General features: G+C 37.8%; 1 protein-coding gene across 2 annotated transcripts in view; it reads right to left on the bottom strand.

Moving 5' to 3' along the window:
* LOC145263100 (low-density lipoprotein receptor-related protein 2-like) overlaps positions 1–9,885 on the bottom strand; it is a 599,989-nt gene that overhangs the window by 452,302 nt on the left and 137,802 nt on the right. For both annotated transcript variants that reach the window (XM_080120027.1, XM_080120026.1), the window contains exons 15-16: positions 7,582–7,670; positions 269–409 (exon numbers count right to left, since the gene is read on the bottom strand). In XM_080120027.1, coding sequence (XP_079976153.1) covers positions 269–409; positions 7,582–7,670 — 230 coding nt within the window. The remainder of the gene's footprint in view (positions 1–268; positions 410–7,581; positions 7,671–9,885) is intronic.

Below are 9,885 nucleotides of genomic sequence, written 5' to 3' on the forward strand. Positions count from 1 at the left end.
TATATACCTTCACGTTATTTGAGTCATTATTTAAAATTGTCGCCAGAGTAACAATCTTCCTAACTAGAATAGGTAGAAAAATAAACAATGTGACAAATGAAATCTGAATGAATAAATATTTGCAGGTTTAAATATGAGTTATGTCCCTGTAAATTATTTGAGTCATTATTTAAAATTGTCGTCATCGTAGGAATCTTCCTAGCCGGATTAATTAGAAAAGAAAACAAAAAATAAACAATGCGATCAACTAAATTTGATCAACTCTTACCAGATGACTGCTGCAAATCTTTGTTGTATATTTTGAGGTCCATCATGTAGCTACTGCTTTTCTTGATTGTTGTCAAATCACGACCGTTTTTGTTCATGCGAATTAGTTTATGAGTTTCCCAGTCCGTAAAATAGATATAATCTGCAGAAAAAGAAAGAAAGAAAAAACATTTAATTGGCAATAAACATTGAAGCAATTGAAACGAGAAAGTTTTAACCAGATTTCAATCGCAAGATGTTCACTTTAGGGTACACTATGGACTCCGGGAATAATTCCAAAAGTAAAGCCTCTTATTTTTTTAAGTAAAAAAGTTGAAGAGCTACGAAGTTGGGAGTGGTACCATTAAAACGAGTGACTGTATGTGTTCCAGAATTTATTTTTCTACATAGTAACCACTATTCTCAATGCGCTTTTGCCAGGAATTCAATGACGCGTTCTGCTTCTGACGTACATCCATGACAGAAGTTGCTTTCTAAGAGTCTCACACCGTCAATATCTGCAACAAAGTAATAAAAATTTCAGGTATTGAATGCATAAATTCAATCATCATAACAATACAATTTGTAATCCCCTCTGATCCATTCAGGCGAAATAATAATGAAAAAAACAATAGGAGGCATTACTTTTGCTTTTACGACCGGGCAACGCCAGGCGGCCAGCTAGTATTAAATATAGTTATTTCAAGTAAACATTGGCAGCATTAATCGAGTCAGAGAAGCTTTGAATTTTAATGAATTATAGTTAAAAACAGTGGTGGTATTAATCCATTCAAGACCAGCAGATTTGTTCATTTTTATCACCCCTGGCTATAAATATAATCGTCCAAATCTTTGTGAGCTTACTATAACATTGTGCAATAAAAATATTGCAACATTATGCCTTTTCATGTGATGTGGCCGTTATTTTTTTATCTGTGTCGTTACACTTCAAGCCTTTCGGACCCGCATACTATACTGGTACCGCTCCAAAGGAATCTCTCTCTCTCTCTCTCTCTCTCTCTATCTATCTATCTATCTTTCTCTCTCTCTCTTTCTATATATATATATATATATACATATATTTGTCTTTACATAAGCAGTAGTTTGTTGCTACACAGTCATGAGCATGTTTCGGTCTACTAGTATTTATTAACTAGAGACCTCATCAGGCAACAACCCTTATTTTCGAAAACGGAATTCTAAATCTAGAATACTGTTTTGGAAAATAAGGGTTGTCGTCTGATGAGGTCTCTAGTAAGTAAATACTAGTAGACCGAAACATGCTCATAACTGTGTAGCAACAAACTACTGCTTATGTAAAGACAAATGTAACCTGCTCTACTTCTGTATTGAGCACTCTTGTATGAACCTCGTTATATTTCACTGGTTACACTACCTTTGGAAAATAGCAACCTCAAATTATATATATATATATATATATATATATATATATATATATATATATATATATATATATATATATAGTTTAATTTAAATCAAAAAGATCAAAGAAACAAAAAAACGGCAGGTGGAATTGTTAAAATTTCCTTAAGGCCTTATCGTCTGCCCCTCTAAGAGGAAACGTCAGAATGATAAATTAAAAGCTAAGAATCGAATGAGGAAAGAGGGAAATTGGTTTCAGTTGGCGCTCTTACACATCGTGCACTCATGATTTGTTTACCAAACCGTCTTGATGCGGAACTTGGTGAAATCACAAACATTTTTCTTAGCAATGGATATCCCATAAATATAATAAAAATTACTATTGAACGTAAAATTGCTACATTTAATAGTGTTAAACGTATTGGTCCATCACGTTGTCCTATTTATTTAAAATTACCATGGTTAGTCCTGTTGGCCTTCATATTGTTGAAAGGATTTCTTCTGCTACTCAACGTTGTTTTCCAGCTACTATGCTTAGAGTAGTTTACACAACTCGAACCTTTTTCTCTTCTTTTCGTAAAGATGTTTTGCCAACCATTCAAAAAAATTCTGTTGTTTATAAGTTTGTTTGTCAGTGTGGAGCTGACTACGTTGGCAAGACATCCCAAAGATTGGAAATGAGAATATCCCAACACATCCCTCGGGATATTCGATTACACCAGGTTTCGAGAACATCCGGACACTCCCAAGCTCATGAGTTCGCCATCGATAATCACCTGATTAGTATAAATAGGTGTTCTGACCAATATTCCGATGGGTGGTTTTCTGTTTTATACAGTGCTAGGTCGAACTATCATCTCGATATCATTGAGGCGTTAGTCATTAATAACTCTCGACCTAGCCTGTGTAGACAAAAGATTTTGAAACATCAGTTGGAAATATTTACTGATTTAAAATCACCTGAACAGTGAGAATTATATATATATTTTTTCTCTCACTGGTTTGCCAACTGAAACCAATTTCCCTCTTTCCTCATTCGATTCTTAACTTTTAATTTATCATTCTGACGTTTCCTCTTAGAGGGTCAGACGATAAGGCCTTAAGGAAATTTTAATAATTCCACCTGCCCGTTTTTTTGTTTCTTTGATCTTTTTGATTTAAATTAAACTATGTTTCCTCTGAAATTTCTCCTTCCATTTTGCTGTACCAAGAATTTACTTATATATATATATATATATATATATATATATATATATATATATATATATATATATATATATATATATATATTATATATATATATACACATAAGTGAATGTATCTCTGTGTGTGTCTGTGTGTGTACATTTTCCAACGCAATAACTCTGTCAATTTAAAGTCTACAGACTCAAAATTTGATATACAGGGTACTGAGATTTGGAAAAAATTTTGTAATTCATTTTCGGCCAGAAATTTGACTGTTAAGGGGTCAAAGTTCAACGATTTGACCTTTGAGGACTCTACCCAACTCCTTCAACAATTTTGAGTCTAAACACTTGAAATTTAAGATATCAGTTCCTTGGACATGGATCTAACTTAGTAAGTTGATTTGAGCCCAAAACAATAAATGTTAAGGGGTCATAACAAGGGTCAAAGTTAAAAAATTGACCGTTTTTTTTTTTTTTGCTGAACATACACCTCCAAACACCCGGGCAACGCCGGGCTAGTAATCAAATAAAGCAGAAAAGAAATAAAAATCTGACTCGGCATTTTTTAAGTGCAAATGAAATGCATTTATTCGTGGTTCTTTCAAAGCAACACATTTCATTATATTTCCAAAGTCTTTTTGCACATATATGTGCTTTTTAAAAGTCTCTATCTCCTCGCCACTTCACACGGCCCCAGTCAGCGCTTTCTCGCCCTTGACTCACACGTCTGTCTTGCCCGGAAGATAACTTGCTTCTCCTATCACGCTGCCGCTTGCCAGCGCTTTCTTGTCCTCGTATTTACACGTCCATCTTCCCTAGCTTCTTTGCTTCTCTCTCGACCACGTGGAGTATTTCTCTCTCCTTTTCTTGTGACGCAAGCTTGTACACACTTGCTAAATTTGCATACGTGCTTTAACAGCTGCTACTAGAAATATTTTCGCTAGCTAGCTATGCTTCGGCTGCTGCTGCTGCTGATTTTCTCACATACGCCCATACGCGCTTTGTTGCAGTCAGTGTTCATAGTAATATTCATATAAATATTTTTTTCTTCTCGCGTTATCGATTTAGACGTCATTTTATATGAATATTAGTGTGAACTCTGGCGAAGCATATTTTTTCCGTCGTTTTTTGATATAGTATATAATTTATTTATATGACAGACTCCAATGCATGCGTTAAGCTAAAACGTACAGATGTAACAGCGTGCGGAGGCGCATATGCAAATGCAGAGCCATGTGTGAAGAAAAAGGCTATAAAAAGGTGTGTGCACAAACAAACTTTCAGCACGTTCAAGAGCACGTTCGAGATCATGTTCAAGAGCACATTCGAGAGCATGTTCAAGAGCACAGTCCAAACGACGTTCCAGAGGACAGAGGTCAGAGAGAAAGAGCACGATCACGATTTAGTTGGAAAGGTACCCGGAAATGAGTGTCGTGTTTACAACACACAAAAAAATGAATTTGAGTTATTTTTAGTCTTGGTCTCCTTTGCGACGTAGACTGCATACAACGTGTGGGTCCTATGTGTAAAAGTGTACCACGTTACAAAGGTACTGATCCAGAACCTGGCCCAGGGTTGTGTTAGCATTTTCCGGCAGTTTACGACAAGCAGTCGGAAATGATGCCAGAAAGGGCCAACAGAAACACTGCCAGACGATACATTCAAAACGCTGAAAGCAAAACTTTAACACAGGAAGAATAAAAGCCAAATTATGTGGCAGAAATGTTTTCAGTTTTTTCAAGAAAATTATATGAAATATTTTTTGTCAACAAATGTTTCACAGAAATGTTTTTTTTAAGACGAAAAAAATAGAAATGATTATGAAAGAAAATCAACGATTCTTTTTTTAATTTTTCATAGAAAATATCTAATTGGGGGGGCAAGAAAAGTTTTGATAAAATATTTTTTTTATAACGTCGAAAACACTTTTTCCCATGAAAACAACCATGATACAAAGCAGTTCTTTTTTCAAGAATAATATCCAATGTGAATTTTTTCCTACTGAAAAAGACATCGCCTGCACACAACTGATTGCTGATTGTCTAATTGCGTCGACTTTTTTTCTGGCCGTTTTCCCAGTAACTTACCGTGTTGGATAATCCGAATCCCCGGGAGTGACGTCAAAAGAAAGTCAGTCAGAATCCCAGACGCGGACGCAGACGCCCGGGGATGACGTCAAAGGAAGTCAAGATGTGGGACGTAGAATCCCCGGAGTTTGGGTCAGCGAGATTGACCTACATTTTCAAGACAATGAATGATTGGAATGTTGACGTCATCTGGGCCAATAAAAGAGATGGCAGACAAGAGAGAGCGAAGAGAAGAGATAGATAGATAGATAGATAGAGAGAGAGAGAGAGAGAGAGAGAGAGAGAAGAGAAGAGATAGATAGATAGATAGATAGATAGAAAGAGAGAGAGAGAGAAGAGAAGAGATAGATAGATAGATAGAAAGAGAGAAAGAAGAGAAGAGAAGAGATAGATAGATAGATAGATAGAAAGAGAGAGAGAGAAGAGATAGATAGATAGATAGATAGATAGATAGATAGAAAGAGAGAGAGAGAGAAGAGAAGAGAAGAGAAGAGAAGAGATAGATAGATAGATAGATAGATAGAAAGAGAGAGAGAAGAGAAGAGAAGAGATAGATAGATAGATAGATAGACAGAACGAGAGAGAGAGAGAGAGAGAGAGAGAGAGAGAGAGAGACCACGACAGTAGAGCTAAGTAACACATTCTTCTCCACCACCCCCTGCCATGCAAGCTCTCATTAATGTGAAAACTATTATTCAGAAACCGGAAAGGTTATTTTGAATAAACAAAATATTGTTATAACCAACCGTGTATGTTTTATTATCGCCAACGAGTGTATAAATCGAATGACAAAGATTGTTTTTAGAAATTAAATAGACTGAAAAACACATTCGACGATCGGCTGCTGCAAATATATAACAACTATAAACTTCTGGAAGATGTGAACATGACATTGGGTCAGGATTTCTATTAATACTAACGTAAAAATAGAATATCAAATATTCAATTTTTTCTGCTCCACGGAATATTGAATATGAAGCTTCAAGCGTGTGCGTCACAAAACAAACCGTTAGCGGTTTTGTAGAGAACACAACACGTATATTTGAAGCTAGATAGCATCTTTTTACTGTTTAGCTGATTTAGTTCGCGAATTTCTCACTTACTGACCCTAACCACGGCAAATGAATATAAATATGACATTTAGTTGCCCTGTTGACTTTTATTTGGGAAAAATGATCTAATTTCCTTTCGGTGATTGATCTAATCACATCGAGAGGGTATCCATTATTGGAAAAAGTATATGTAATCATTTTCAAATTTTCATCTAATTTTGTTGTGGAACAGATCTTAAGGGCACGATGTGTTAGGGTCCCCATTAAATTAATCTTTCGTTTGATAGGGATAAACGAATCCAAGCGTGTATAGGATATGATTAGGTCAGTCAAAATATTCACGCTTGTCTGTTCTGTAGAATATTAAAAGAAATAAATATTTAACAAAAAAGTGAAACTCCAAGCGGGTGTGTTACAAAACTATCCATTACTAGCTGGCCGCCTGACGTTGCCCAGTTGTACAATACTTTTAAACATGATATTTTAATTTATGCAGATTGGATTCGTATAGAAAGAAATCCTCGATTGATTATTATATATTACGAGGAATAATTTGATCGGTGGACTAATTCGCAAAATAAATAAGTAAATAATAATGATAATGTCGTTCATTAAATTTCGTCTGTGTTTGTTTACAATATCACGTCAGCTGATATTTAGGGCTTCATGGGCTTAAACATAGTCTTCTGCTATAGATAAAAAAAGAAGAATTTTGCAGGAGAATATTTTACGTAACATCAGTCCGTGTAACGTTATGTAACATCAGTCCGTGTAACGTTAAATATTCCTCTGTAATTTATTTTTGTCTATAAGAGAGAAAAGACTATTTTTTCGATTTTCGATACTTATCGGATGAATTTCTGTACAAAACATTAACAGAACACTGCCATAAATATAAATTAACTTTGTGTGAAATTTGCAAAAGATAGGCTTAGCCGTTTCGAAACCTATAAGGAAGGAACTCACACGCACACACTCACACGCACACGCAGACACGCACAAACACACTCACACGTACACACACACACACGCGTGCGCGCACAAACACACACGCACGCACGCACACACATTCACACACACTCACAATACACGCTCACACACACGCACACACTCACTCACGCACACACACGCACACGCACGCACACTCACACACACATTCACGCACACACACGCATACACACACACTCACACACGCACACACTCACACAAGCCCACGCTCACACACACTCACACACGCGCACAAGCGCACACACACGCACACACTCAAGCACGCACTCACACACACGCACACACTCACACAAACGCATACACACATACACTCACACACACAGTCACACACTCACACACGCACACACTCACACACACACTCACACACATTCATACACACGCACGCACACACTCACACACTCACATACACGCACTCACACACATGCACTCACACACACATACACTCACACAGTCACACACGAACACACGCACACACTCACACACACACTCACACACACTCATACACACATTCACACACACTCACACACGCACACTCACACACACACTCACACACACACAAAGTGACTTTTATATAATGGTAGAAAGATAGAAATTCGGTACTAGATAATAAGGCATTACCTTTGTAGACAGCAATTCCAAAAGGATGAAATATTCTTGGCTCGGAAATTGTTTGCACATCATTACCATTAAAATCAGAATGTTGGATCCTAGAAAAAAAGAAGTAGAATTCGAATTAAGTAGCAGGATACTTGGCGTTGTCCGGGATTATCGATAACAAAATGCAAAAGATGGTCTTCCTATATATGATCTACGGAGTTGCTTGCATTTCAACATAAAATCTTATTAACGTGAACTCAAATTAACCGTAACTGTCGTGATCTCGAACAACGGATTTAGGTAGAAAAGACTATATTGTATAAGAAAGTGACTTCAAAGAAAAGGTTGTCTGCCTGTAATCTCGTGCTGAGGCACAATAATTCGGTATTCACTTCTCTCCCACCCCAAGGGGGTGTGACACAAGGTTGGTAGGTGGGAAAATAGGCCAGCGCTTAATCGAAAAAGAACCATCAGAATCAAGACACTTTTGAAAACGCAAACGTATATTTATGCCAGTAACATAAAAAAAAATCTTGCGTTCTAGTGGTGATGAAGTCACTAAGGGCGTTTTTAATATCGCTTAGTTTTTTAAGCATTTCTCACGCAGAAAGTTATCGAGATGCTTGAAAAAGTGGTAGTCGGTAGGTGAGAGGTCTGGAGAGTATGGCGAATGAGGAAAACCCCAATTTTTTCAACTTCTGCAGAGTCGGTGTAGCAAAGTGCGGTCGGGTATTTTCGTGGGGGAGAATTGTGCCTTTTCTCTTGACTAATGCTGGGTGTTGTTGTCGAAGTTTCTGATGCATTTCATCTATTTGTTGACAGTACTTCTCTGCTGTAACTGTTTCGCTATGCATTCAAAAAACTGTAATGAATAAGACCGGTCGCAGATCACAAAACAGTCAGCATGACTTTCTTTTGGTTCAACTCTGGCTTCGGGAAGTGTCGTGGAGCTTTGTCGGCAGCTAACCACTGAGCTGGGCATCGTCGGTTGTCGTACAGACCCCACTTTTCATCGCAAGTTACAACGTGGTCGAAAAACGGGTTGTTCTTGTTGTGACCCGATGGGAACCGGGCGATGCCGAGTGACTTGCTAGTCGACACGAATTCAGAGAAATTCGCACGGCTGAATTCTAATGATGATGATAAGGATGATGGTGTTGATGTTGTTTAAACAGAAATATCTATGGGATTTTGCCAGAAAGAGAAAAAGCAAATATTAATTGTTTTTATCTCATTGCTGTTATATATCTGTTAACAACAAAAAGGTTGTTTTTAACCCTCTGTTGAGGGGTATGAAGAATAAGGGTCAAAGGTAGGGGTCGCCGCCAAGCATTGTTCGACTTGGGGTGACTAATTACTAATTGGTAATAAGTAAAAACCTCAGTGCAGGTGGAGGTTGAGGTTTGGTAGAGATAAGCTCTAAGAGGAAGAAAGAAAGGTGTTTGTAACCATTCTCTTAAGGAGAGGTGGGGAAAAAGGGGGTTGGATTTAGAAAAAGGATTTCTAAACGCAGAGGAGTCGTAGCCAGTAAGCTGAACGGCTGGGCTTGTCAGGCGCTCCCAATTTGGGGAGCCCTTCAGGGCCTGATGTTATGATGGGAACTAGCCTGTGTTAATAGGAACTCTGTGACTTTACTGGTCTGGTCTTACATCGTTCACTGCTATAATCAGTCGCCTCAAATTAGACAATAGTTGTTATGAAGTAATGAAAACAATAAATAGTTTGTTATTGTTATAACCCGGAGTTCTGTTTGTTTGTGGTGAGGACTTGATTTTTCAGCAAGACTCAAAGACCAGCGGAGTGATTGATGTACCCGGAGACTCCCTACACATGGAAATAAAGACGATTCGATCAAGAGGAACAGCGCCCTTCAATGAAAACACAGTGGGTAAGGACGATCAACAGGCTAACTTGTAACGAGACAAGGTACGATCAAAGGACACCTGCCACATCGAGTGGAATCCGACGAGCTTAAGGACGCCCCGTACCCGGGTGCCCGGTGTGGTTGGTGCGGCATCGGTAACGTTATAAATGGTGCCGGATCGTACATCGTTATATTGTTGCCTAAAAGAAGGGAAGATGATACTTCATAACGGCGTTTCTTTTGATTGTCGTTCAAAGTTTTTTTTTTCTTTCCAATCTCTCCTAAGTGGTTGGAAATCGTCATATACGTTACGTCTAATTTAGAAACAAGTTCTCGAACAATTGTGCGTGGATTGACTTCGACTAAGTCCCTTAATTGATTGTTATGAACAACCGATGGCCGACTACTACGTCATCATCTCCAATACTCTCGTTGTGCCAAGCCATGTTTTAAACCACCAT

This window comes from Euprymna scolopes, chromosome 38 (assembly GCF_053919585.1).
Source record: "Euprymna scolopes isolate OS-2025 chromosome 38, ASM5391958v1, whole genome shotgun sequence".
In the NCBI taxonomy this organism is placed as follows: domain Eukaryota; kingdom Metazoa; phylum Mollusca; class Cephalopoda; order Sepiida; family Sepiolidae; genus Euprymna; species Euprymna scolopes.